At 41.2% G+C, this 12,655-nt stretch overlaps 1 protein-coding gene across 1 annotated transcript in view; it reads right to left on the minus strand.

The window, feature by feature from the left end:
- COL22A1 (collagen type XXII alpha 1 chain) overlaps positions 1-12,655 on the minus strand; it is a 228,500-nt gene that overhangs the window by 54,957 nt on the left and 160,888 nt on the right. The window contains exons 29-36 of the mRNA XM_026790395.2: positions 12,571-12,606; positions 10,289-10,351; positions 9,151-9,204; positions 7,901-7,942; positions 5,477-5,509; positions 2,082-2,135; positions 1,583-1,636; positions 351-404 (exon numbers count right to left, since the gene is read on the minus strand). Coding sequence (XP_026646196.2) covers positions 351-404; positions 1,583-1,636; positions 2,082-2,135; positions 5,477-5,509; positions 7,901-7,942; positions 9,151-9,204; positions 10,289-10,351; positions 12,571-12,606 — 390 coding nt within the window. The remainder of the gene's footprint in view (positions 1-350; positions 405-1,582; positions 1,637-2,081; positions 2,136-5,476; positions 5,510-7,900; positions 7,943-9,150; positions 9,205-10,288; positions 10,352-12,570; positions 12,607-12,655) is intronic.

Below are 12,655 nucleotides of genomic sequence, written 5' to 3' on the forward strand. Positions count from 1 at the left end.
AAAAGCACCAATGATGAAAAACCAATTGCTGCTGCTGCTGAGCAGTGAGCTCCCTGCTCCAGCTACCTGCCTGAGCTGGGCTGACATTGCAGTGCAGCCACACTCACTCACAAAAGGGTGTTTTGTTAAGCAGGGAGAGATTGAGCAGGAAAAGATGCACAACCTTGAGCTGGGCTGAATGGGGCATTGATCTGGTCCTGTTTGCCCACAAACAGCCGCTTCCAGCTGTGCATGAGGATGTGCTCTGTGATCAAGCAGCCTGGGACTGCGAATCCACAAGATGTTGATGTCAGTGTCTCTTCAGGTGTGTCACTGCCAGGGGAAAATGCTGCAAGGGAAGAGTTACTCACAGTCTCTCCAGGGGCTCCAGCCTCTCCTCGGGCTCCTTTCTCCCCCTTTGCACCCTGTGCACAAAGGAGCGATACCAGCTGATTAGATATGGATGGAGACCTCCTGCCAGACAAAAAGGCTTCAAGATGCCTGAATGTGCACTAGGAATTGGTTTTGTTAACTAATTCATAGAGGAGTTAATGGCTGAGGAAACAGCTCCCAGTTCTCTATGCAGCAAGAAAGGGAACTATAAAAATAAAACTCTAAGACTTCAAAAGAGTTACTAATGACTGATCAGCTCAGATACTCAGCACAGGATGCTGAAACCTGAAAGTATTCATCTGGGTGAAACTCCTTCCTCTCCTCAATCAACTACTTAATTTCCAGCTGAACTTTTATGGTCTCCCTTCACAGAAGACTCACCCACAGCTCTGAAATATAAACATTAGTTGTCTAGGAATGGTAATAAGACATCCCCATGCAGAGGGTTTGTCCTAACCATAGATATCAGAGAGCCCTTTCTGAAGAATTTTTGCAGGACAAAGTCTGCACACTAAACTGTCCCCCATTTAGCAGATGTTAGTCAGAAGTTGCATGGCATTACAGTGGCTTTTACTTGGGTTTTGGGGGGTTTGGTTTTGTTTGGTTTGCTTTTATTGATTTTTGTTTTGGGGTTTTTTGTTTGGTTTGTTGTTGATGCCCAAGTACTGCTGATTATATAGGGTGGGCACAGCATATATGATGGCAGAGTGAACACCCACTCATGTTGAATGGAAACACCTCAGTGTTGATGGGAAATAGTTTTGTGTGACACACTAAATTTTCTGAAGATGGCTGAGACCATAGAGGCATTTCACATGTGCCATTTCTCATTCCAGGTCAGATGACCTAGGGTTGAATCTGACTGCTCTGCAATGTTTTGGAAATGTGATTTATCTGCAAGACCTGTGGTTTAATAGCAGCAGTACAAGATGTCTTCTTGAAGGACCATGAAGCTGGAAGAAGTCTCTCAGACAATACTGACCCTGCTACAGAGATATTGTATCTCTGAGCTGATTTTCCTCCTGCTGTCCTGCAGTCCAACAGAAGTAAAAACCTCTACAGAATCCCTGAACCTATGACAGTAGGTTCATAAAAAGATAAAAAAGAAATGGGCTGCTGGTGTGTACAGGAAGAATTATTTACAGTGATACAGACCTTGAGGGCACTCCACTCTAGTCATGTCAAAGTTTTTCTTCAAGGTCCCCCTTACCTGTACTCCTGCAGGTCCTGGCACACCTTGCTCACCTGGGACCCCAGGCAATCCCTGAAATACAAAGGGAGAGGTAAAGGACCTCTTTCCACTGAGAGAAGCATGATTTTTTTTCAGAGTCCGTCACTGCACAGGGCTCTGTCTCTTCTGGGAGCTCCATCCAGAATAAGAAAGTCCAGAATACAAATGCAGTACCCAAATGCACAATTTAGCTGGGCCACATCACTTCAAAATCCCTTAATAAATCTTGCACATAAATTACTGCCAGCCAAGCTCTGCCTAGAAAATCCCATAGTCCTTTTTTCAGCTACTAAGGCCCAGAACTACAGATTAGGTGCTTAAACTCCAGCAGTCATGTAGCTTCCTCTACAGGCAGTACAAAGATAAGCACCACTGTGGCTATTTCTGATGAGAGAAGCATCCCAGCTGCAGAAGGAGCATGTCCCACCCTCTCCCTCCAAAACTGACCACTCTCATGTCCTCTCTTGGCTGTACTTACAGTTTCTCCAGTCATTCCTCGATCTCCTTTGTCCCCTTTTGGTCCAGGTTCACCCTGATATAAAACAGTAAGACAAAGAGAGAAATAAAAGCTATTTCCAGGGCTGGAACTCACACTAGTTCTGTTTAGTAAGTGGGCTCATTCAATCAGTTACCCATTTCTGACACAAAGTAGCTTCTTCAAAGGACCTTGAGGTCAATGAGTCAAAAACGAATGCCACACTAAGACATGGACATCACTATCTAGACTTCTTGGTCTGTTCTGATACTAACTGAAAAATACTCAGCTTAAAAGGAGAACATTTTGCCCTCATGCAGAAGAGTAGCTAAGACTATACGTAAAATAAAAAAATGAATCTCTAACATTTTTAAAGGCCACATGATGTGAACAATAGCAAAAGCACCAGTGCCACTGCACTACCTCTCAGAGTCCTGATGTCATTCCACAGTGATCCCAGATACAGCTCCCTATTCCATCTATAAAAGAGAAGTGTTCAGTGATCATCTGGAGCATTTCCAGAGGTGAGCTACACAGCAATTCCTGATCTCTAGTTCTATTAACATCTCCATACATCCACGCAGCTTCCTCTCCCTCCTGCAAAGTCAGTACATTTTTTTCATGCACCACCATCACTGCCTAATAAGATTAATTTATTCCTGTTCTTCCTCCTTACAGTAAATTGAATATGCATTCAGACAGAAGTTCATCAGCTTTGTCCTGTGGTCTAGAGCAATAATCAATAAATCCATATGTCTGCTTTTTATAAATTGAAAAGGAAAGCACACAATTATGGAACTAGCTGGAATAAAGGAGGCACTACACCAATACTCCTATATATTGTTATGAACGTAGGTATTCAGGCAACAGCAATCATTACTTATTCATTATTTATCATACCAAGTGTTTCAATTATGCAATCAAGGAAGAGTAAGAACATCAGTGATTTAAGCTACACACACAAGCAAGGAATAGTGATCAGCCAAAATGCAGAGCCAGACAAATCAGCTTGAGTTTTATTTACGTCTGCTATTTGCCAATCATTCCTGCAGCACCTGGGAATTCACAGTCCATTTTCAAATGATTCTCTAACAGATAAAATAAGTGTAGCTGCATAAATATTACTCATGCTTGTATTAATTATGCATTATGAATAAACATTGTAATCTGTGGTAAATAATGGGAGGAATTTTACTCTACAAACAGCATCCCATTAGATCGACTTTTAGCCAGGCAGTTCCTGATGCCATCTAGTGTCCTTCAGAAAAACATCAGGATCACCTAAAGCAGCTCAAGCAAAGGGGCTAAAGCTGCAAACCTGTATGTTTATGCCTGGAAGCTGTTTTGTGTAATGACATTTCAAATTTTGAAACTCTTTTGAGAGAGCAGAAGGACAAAGCACAGACACAGGTCAGTGCATTTGTAGGCAGGGATGGTGTTATTGAGTGGGGATAAGGATGTACATTACCAGGGAAAACAAAATTGCAAAGTGGAGAAGTAATGCAAGAGGTAAATGGGGAAAGTTTTTAAGATTTTCCTTTCTTCCACTTTTTCCTTGATACTTGACTTGCACAGCAGTGCAAAATCTAACCACCACAGACATGGGCAAAGGAAGGATTTCTTCATAGACTCATACAATGATCTGGGGAGAAAGGGACCTTAAAATCATCTAATTGAAACCCCTCTGCCATTGGAAAGGATGTCACCCACTAGATCAGGCTGCTCAAAGCCCCATCCAACCTGGCCTTGAACATTTCCAGGGATGGGGCACCCACAGCTTCTCTAGACAACTTGTGCCAGTGTCTTCAGGACTCTCACAATAAAGAACTACTTCCAAATACCTAATCTAAACCTGCCATCTGATAGTTTACAGCCTCTGACCGTATTCTTCTCTGGATTTGCTCTAAGAGATCCAAGATCTCCTTATTTTGGGGGCTCCAGAGCTGGACGCAGCACTCCAGGAGGGGTCTCACCAGAGCAGAGGATTAGAATCACCTCCCTTGACCTGCTGGCCATAGCTGCAGCTCAGGACACAAATGGCTTTTGCTAACACAACCCACCAGAAAATCTGCCTGTGAGTCCTTTCCAGTTTGCCAAATCCATGACTCTGCCAAGCTGTTACCACTGCCTGCTAGTGCTGCCCACTGGCAGCTGCTCTTAATCCACTGCCACCCACTGCTTACCCACATCTCAGTGCACAGAAAACACAGAGTGCCAGCTGCCAGCTGCCACCAGCCTGGCCCAGAAGAGGACTTACAGCTCCCATGACCTGCTCTCAGCAGTATCCTCCTGTAGCCTCAATTATGCCTCAGTAATTCCTGTGTTACTTAAAGGAAAGAAAGTGCAGGGGGGGTCCAGCTGTGCCTGGCCACAGCGGGAGACAGAGGGCAAAGTGAGGAGCCACCTCTTTTTTTACTGCTATTGCCTCTTTCCAGCCATTATACTTGACCACCACTGTGGTTCTTTCACCCCATCTCCAGGAATATTTCAGATAGGAAATAGCTCCTTGGTACAATACAACACACACTCAATGGGAAGCAATGGCAAGGATTGGTTATTGGAGTGCACCTGTGAGCACCCTGCTGGTCCTGCCACCCATGACACTCTCCTCAGGCTCATCACCTCCTTCTGACACTTTAATGTGTACACCTGTACATCCAACTGTTCTTACCTTCTCCTCCCTCACACTGCTATGTGCAGAGCTGTGCTGTGGCAGGTGTCACCACAGTCGTCTTGCACAGGGAGAAATCCCAGCAAATGGAACAGCTGACACACTTCAAGCCTTTCATTTCTTACTGTCTTGCAGCTCATTTACCAGAGCAATGTACTCAAAGCAAAAGGAAAAACTCTTTCTGTGACTGTAGCACTACAAAGGTAAGATGTCATTGTTCTGTATGTCTCCTTAGAGTGTATATAGATATATATATAAGTATAACCATTGAGCAAAGGGGAAGAGCAAGCCAAAGAAATCCTGTCTCTTTCTCCAGTACTACTTCACATCCTTATTTCCTTCCTCATCCTCTGAAGAATCTAGCATATATGCTTCTCTTTCTAATGGCACTCCTACTACAGCCTACCTCTGTCATCCATGAAACCTCCTGATCCATAACAAACTTATTCACGGATAATGTTATGTTGTTTATTTCCCACTAGATGCTATAAATGGGAACAAAATCTTCATTTTACACTCGGTTTTAGTTGGTTTGACTGCTGATCTTACCAGCACAGCTTTGGACTTCTCATCACAGCTGGTTACAGTGATGAGGATGCCCAGAACCAGATTCAATCTGGGTTCTTTACTGAAAGCATTTAAATAACACTGAAAACAATAAGGGGTGTTTCTACCAGATACAAGAGGGGATAAGCCAGAGGACACATTTATTAGAGATGTTACTTACAGGAATCCTGGGATGTGGGGTGAAGAAGGCTGGCTGGAACAGAAATCAGAGTGTTAATAACAGGATAGACTATTTTCCTTAAAATGCAATAGTTTACACATACTCCTGTCATTACAGATTGCACATTCCATACATTCCATAAGTAAGTTTATAAAAGAGCAACCCACTGTAACTTCTGGATGTTTGGAAAGAAGCCCACAAATATCTTAAATCTCCCAGAATGTCTGAAATATGAACATAAACTCAAGACTATCCTGTGTGTCCTACCATGATGAAAAAACAATCAATCTTTAGACTTTATAGCAATTTTACTGCTAGCAATCTCCAGCTCACTTTTCCACTTACAGCCACCTTCTGTATTATTAAATTCCCTGATACCATGAATGAATTTGGTGTGTTCTCCCTCTGCTTTGTACCACGTACATGAAATCTCAATGGGAATACACAGTCACTCTGAAGGAATAGCCACAAAAAGAAATGATAAAATTTTCGAAGAAAGAGACAGTATCTTTTCTCAAAGCTGATACAATTTTGAAGAAAAAAACAGATCTTGATGACATGAAGACTTGTCAAAAGCACTACCTACTTTTAACAACTGAAACAGGCCCTGGTTCCAGCCTAGATCAGTGGGAGGGAGCACGGCCAAGGCATTGTTATTCAATACCACCTTAGGCCACTGCCAGGGGTGGAGGAAAGGGCTTCTTTCTCTCACTTTGGAGAAGGGAAGGACTTTCCTTTCTGCTGGAGCAAGCAAGGCAGATGGAGCAGTGGGATAAAACTGGTCCTGACCAGAGGGAGCATTTTGGGTGGCATGGCTGCAGTCAGGTCAAGCTCCACACTCCCTCTTTTGTCCACTTTTGTTATTGTTTGTTTTGCTATTGTTTGTTTGCTTAGCTTATTGTTGTTTCCATAAATTGTTCTTACCTCAACCCTCAATCTTTGCCCTTTGTGCCTCCAGTTCTCCTCTCTGGGCACATGTGGGTGGAAGAGGGGAGAAGGGGAAGTGAGTGACCAGAGGCTGGTTTTGGGGTCTTGTGGGGTCAGGGGTGCTAAACTGGGGACTACCATTCCTAAACCATGACAAATAGAAATAATTTCTCCCTACAAACACAGGAAGCTTGAGAAGTGGCACACATTTCCATGTCCAGCCATGTTTTATTTGTTTGTGAGCTGCCTTTTCTGCCTTTACCAACACAGATTCACCTTTGGTGTTGTGACTGGGTTATTCTTGTCTGATATACTTGGAGTCTTTCTACATAAAGCACCATGAAGTGATCTGGCATAGACTGAGGCCCAGCTAATGGCAGAGAATAAATTAAATCACCTTCTCCATTATGGGGATTTTTGAATGAGTTAGAGACAGGACCTCTAAGTTTTTAGATGATGCGATTTATTTTTAACTTGTACACGGGCAGGAAGGGTGAGTTTGGCTCACATATTCATAACAGGGTTCAGAAGGTCACAAGACCTCTAGTTACAAGAACTTTTAAAGATTTTTTGACCAATAAAACACCGCCAACAAGGATATTTATGTTTTTGACCCAATCCTTAAATATTTTGTCTCATGGACTCATGCCACAGCGTAAGCTTTCTTGGCCAATCACCTTATGACACAAAAACCTACAGTACTGTATTCTAAACTTCTTGTTTACCCTTGTAACTACTTTTATTTTTTTCTATATATTAAACTTTCCTCTTCTTAACTCAACGTGTCTCTGCTTTAAACTATAAATCCATATTTTTGTTTCTATCACCTAATTTGGAAGCCTTTTCCAAGGTTTCAGATCATACATACATGGGGCATATAGCCCCAAAGTTCTGAGAATTCCCTGCATTTCAGGTTCCAGCACTCCACTGCTGTTTCAAGGTCTTTAGGCACTTGATTTTCACCAACCAACAGACCCTGATTCAGATTTTCTCCATAATCTGTGAATGAGGCAGCTGTATCCAGCTGTGGTGAGCACAGATGATGAGAGGATGTGTGCCATGTCTTGGAGGATCTGTGACTGGTATAAATCCTTTAGTGGCAATGATGATGCTAATTTAAAGCTGCTTACTCAGGTTTTCTTAGAGGGAACTCAGAGGTTTGTGGATTTACATTCAGTGGGTGCTGATTTAACCATCAGTGAACTTGTAATTATACTCAGGCTCTTCTAACTAACTTTGCATCTTAATTTTGAAAACAATAAATTTATGTATTCTCGGTCTGTTTTTGAAGAGACAGAGGAAAGTACAACTTCACCAAAAAAATAAAAAGACCAAATAAACTTTGGTATTGCTTCTCTGAAACAAAAGGATATAATCTCAGAGTAAATAGGTCTCAAAGTTTCTGCAGAGAAGAAACTTGAAAATTGTTTCTGAGGAATTTATGTGGAGGAATGACACCTTGAATAATGTTACAGCACCAAACACAATCTTACTTACTGTTCCAGGTAAGCCTGGGGGTCCAGGGGAACCTGTGTCACCCTGGAGAGCAGAAAAAAAATGTAACTAACTACATAAAAAGACTCCCAAATAAAATTTAACATTATCATTTAGAAGATGCAGCATTACCAGATGAGACACAACCCAATCCCCCAGCTCTGTAACACTTCTGGACTGAATTTTTGCTGTCCTTGCTTTGATGCATGCAGGATTCTCATTCTGTTGTCTTCATCTCTCTATGATTCTATCATCAACCTGAATTCACAGGTTGATGAATTTCTAAAGTTGCCCCATCCAGTTTAGGATATGGAGTTTAATTTGCTTTTTAAATTAAAGTTGACCAAAAGTCTTGATTGAACAACATGTTTTAGCTAAACTTCTTTCATTGATAAAAAAAAAAAATCTGTTTTTCATCAAATATTTAAGTAGCTAAATCCAGTTTCCCCTAATTTTGAGTTAAAACTATGCTGTTGCTGGAGGATCTCCTGAGCCCTGGCACTGACCTTCCTGTGGGCTTTGCTCCACAAACATCAGTCCCCTGGCATTTGAAAGCCAAGAACTACCAACAAAACTTGTTAACCTCCCAGGTAAAGGAGGTTTAGGTGCCTTATTGATGTCAGTGGATCACCCATGAAAGAATTCCCACCTCCACAGGTGGTGAAAGTCACTGACAAACTGAGGACTGATGGAAGAACCCACATCCTGAATTCCACTGCCTCTGTCATGAGGGCAGTTTTTCCACTATACCCTCACAAGCATCTGCAAGGTCAATGTTTCTTCTTCACCTTCATGTTCACAAGGGTTTAATATAAATTTTGGTGGACATTACCTTTGTTTACTTCTCTTACTTTCACTAAAATCAATGGGGTTGTGATAGCAGAAGCCCAAACTATTCTTTTAGTTATTGTTCTATCCCCTACAGTCAGGCACAGAAAACATTTTTGATTTTAGTTCTAGGCTTATTTATATCAGCCAATTATAAAACTGAAAAAAGAGAAAATTTTAACCAAATTTAAAAAAAAAGGTTTTCCTTGAATTAATGAAATTGTCCTTTATTTCGTCAGATTTAATTGCTCAGTAAATTATTTTCTCCATCCAACACATAGCTATTTCTGCTGCTTCTCTGTAAAGTTCAGCTAAAAGTCTTCCAAATTTTCTAGTCTTCCTCAGCCTCCTCTATCACTTGTCTCTGCCCCTTTGTCTGTTTTCTTCTCCTGTCTAAGGAAGATCAGGGTCATTTCATGACTTACTTTTTCTCCTCTTTCACCTTTCATTGCTGGGAGACCATCTCTTCCTTTTTCTCCCTATAAGCAGGGAAAGGAAAGCAAGAAAAATGTGCATTTTGATTTTAATGCATCAGCCTCACTAAAACATTTTACACTCTCAGTTGTCTATCTTCCAAGATGTAGAGCAAGCAATTAAAAAAGTAACATTTTGAAGATGGCTTCACAAATCCACAATATTTTCAAAATAAATAATCGTCAATTGACCTCACAGAAAGGAAAGCACCAATCCTAAAATAACTTGCTTGTAGAAGATCCTACTGCCTGATGTAGTTATAAAAACCAGAGGGTTTTTTTCCAATTTGAAAAGAGGCAGCAAAAGAGCAGTTAAGACCCAGAATGAATATTTCTATTATGTTTTTGGTTTGGGTTGGAAGGTACCTTAAAGACCATTTAGTTTCAAACCTTTGCCATTAATATATTCTGTATCCTCTGCTCTATAAGGCATAAAATGGAGCAAACTGCATGGAAAAACCTCAGATGATTTTAGATCCTTCTTGATCACATTCAAGCATGTCATCAGTAATCAAGGTTATAAACCTCACTCATGTGGCTAAATTTACTGTCAGGACATTGACCCAAATATTTCCTGGCATGAAGATGTCTCCAGAGTTCTGTAGCTACCCAGAGGAAGCAGTAGACACCAGGACTTAGGTAGAAGTTAAGCCATCAGAAAATAATTCAGCCATCTGAAGCCTTTTCCAGGGCTCAGTGACAAGATAGATTAGTAATTTTTTGTTGTTATCAAGAATTTTAAATGTCCCTAAATCAGGCAAGTAATTCTGAAAGGGAGTCCTAAAGTGCAATCTGACCTCTAGAGTTCTAACCTTTCTTACTGCTTCACGAGCAGCATGGCACAACTCTTCCCATTTGGGATAGATACTCTTCCCAATTAACACAGAGGTGTTCATTAGCACCTCTGTGTTAATTGGGAACAGTCACTAGGCAGGGAACACCTTTTTTGGGTACTTGGTAACCTTGTGGTTTCTAACCAGCTGCTTACCACAGCCATCACACCAAGGGACAACATCATCTAGGGACACTCAGGTAAGTCCTCCTGATGTTAAATGGCCAAAAGAACAATTTGTGGCTCCAAGCCACTCACCCGGTCTCCTTTTTCTCCTTTCAGTCCAGGTAAGCCCCTAGGACCAGGAAAACCTGCTTCACCCTGAAAATAAGACAAAGTGTATGAAAACTGAATGCTATAAGATAGACTCTGCCTGATTTTTCTCATGAGACTTACTGTAGATGTAGTTTGCTGAGAGAGAATAAGATTAGTTTGATTATCAAACAATTTCTTAGTTTTTTAAACCATTACTTAAAGCAGCAAGTAAAACTACTCTGGTTTTTGCCTGTCAACTGATGCCACAAAATTTAGGATGTATTTCCTTCATGCTGCTCTGTAGCAGGACCAAGGAAGCAAATGAAAGCAGAAAAAGAAATATAATATGACTTTTATTTTCCTCATAATGATCCGGTGGTCTGGAAATGCAAAAACTGCAGTGTATTAATCTGAACAGTACAGATGTCATCTGATGAACAGATATAGAATTATCTCAGTGCACTATTGCACATTGGGATTTACTTCTGTTGAACATTGAGTTTCTGCTTTACAATACTTGTTATTGGAGTAACTATGATCTCTGTGTCATGTGGTTTCTCCTAAATATATCAAGTACTCTCAAATTTAGCTCCCAGTTGACCCAGTTTGTAATCTGAAAATAACCATGTGGTTTCCTATTTATAATTATTTTCTATCTGAATTTATAGTGCAATATCACAAAGTAGATCAGTCATGGATAAGACCCAAATTCACAAAGTCTTGTATAAATACTGAACTAAGAAAAGGTAATTCCTGCTCTAAAGAGATTATCTTAAGTATAGGGAGAACAAGAGATTATCATGGTAGAGGTGCAATGGGTCTGTAGATAAAATCAGGTGAGGAACAAGATACTGTAGTAACTAAGGATGACTAAGAACATCCAGGTGATGTAGGGAGAATTTTAAAGAAAGTGGCATTTGGTGGCAGATGGAGTGATGTTTTCGTAGAGCTACTGTGGGATCCTGGCTGTCATGGAATAGTTTGGGTTGGAAGGGAACCTAAAGATCATCTAATTCCAGCCGCCTGCCATGGGCAGGGGCATCGTCCACTATCCCAGGTTGCTCCAATCTGGCATTGGACACTTCCAGGAATGGAAATGACAATGAGATCCCAGCCATTCCAGAGATTCAGAGAGTAATCAAAGTATCTAACATTGAAAGACACAGAGGATAATTTAGAGGGAAAATAAAAACACAGTTTAAATTTGGCCTCTGAAAAGGCCCTGAAGCAAAATATCATTGAGTTTGTATGAGTTCAAGGACAGAAATATAATACAAAACAGCCAGTGTGGATTTGTTAAAAACTAATCATATCAAACTCATCCAGTTCCCTCCTTAGACATGAAAACTAAGCAGACATAAAGAAAGCATTTTCCTGATGTATTTTGACTTTAGTAAAATATCTGACATAAGCCAAAATGATGTTCTGATCTGTAACCACAGAAATGTAGTGTAGAATGGTACCTGGAGGGTGGTGTACAACGGATGAAGAAACAGCATTCATATACATGCTATTAGCAAATTACTGTAGAAATTCAGAGGATGTATGAAGTGAAGTCCTCTCAGGGACAGCACTATTCAATTTAAGACAGGAAAGAGAATATTTATGAAACAGAGAACGTGACATTGTGGAGAGAGGGACAAGTGTCTTGGAAGTGGTGTGAGCATTTAAAACAGCCCTGTGCGGGGAAATGATTCAGACCAAGGGACAGTGATCAGGCTGGGGTCTGGCCCCTTGTTGCACTTGGACTTGCACTTGCACTTGGCCTGCCTGGAAACTTCAAGCCTGATAGTTTGCTTGCCCAGTGAAATGACACCAAGGAAGGGCACAGAAACCACTCCTCCCTTGGAGCCTGATGAAAACACTCCTGAGGAATCATTTGCCCATGCTGTGGTGATTTCCCCTTACCTGGGACACCAGGTAAGGATACTTTCCTGGGAACTGAGTGATACCTATCAGGCAGATTACAAGGACTTTTGGAATAGCAGCAGTACAGTCCAGACTCACGGGGTGGGGTAATAGTTATTGAGTGCCTTATCCCAATAAACCTCAATTTGTGCCTTGGACTTGTAGTCTTATTCCACCAATCATAGACTCATTAAAAGGTTGGAAAAGCCTTCTAAAATCAACCATAAGCCTCACCGTTGCAACTGTTGCACATTCAATCACAGATGCAAGTGACATGCACAGATCTTGTCATTGGCAAATGGCTTTTTTATCTCATGTGGTTGCTTGCTATTGTTTTGACAGGTCAAGTTTGCTGTTAAGATTGTTTTTCTGCTCACCTGCTCACCAGGTTGGCCACGGCTCCCTGGTTCACCCTGGAAAAACAAAATCAAATCTGTAACATTGCAAGGACTTGACCCTTTG

The sequence above is a fragment of the Zonotrichia albicollis genome, chromosome 1 (genome assembly GCF_047830755.1).
Source record: "Zonotrichia albicollis isolate bZonAlb1 chromosome 1, bZonAlb1.hap1, whole genome shotgun sequence".
Lineage (NCBI taxonomy): Eukaryota > Metazoa > Chordata > Aves > Passeriformes > Passerellidae > Zonotrichia > Zonotrichia albicollis.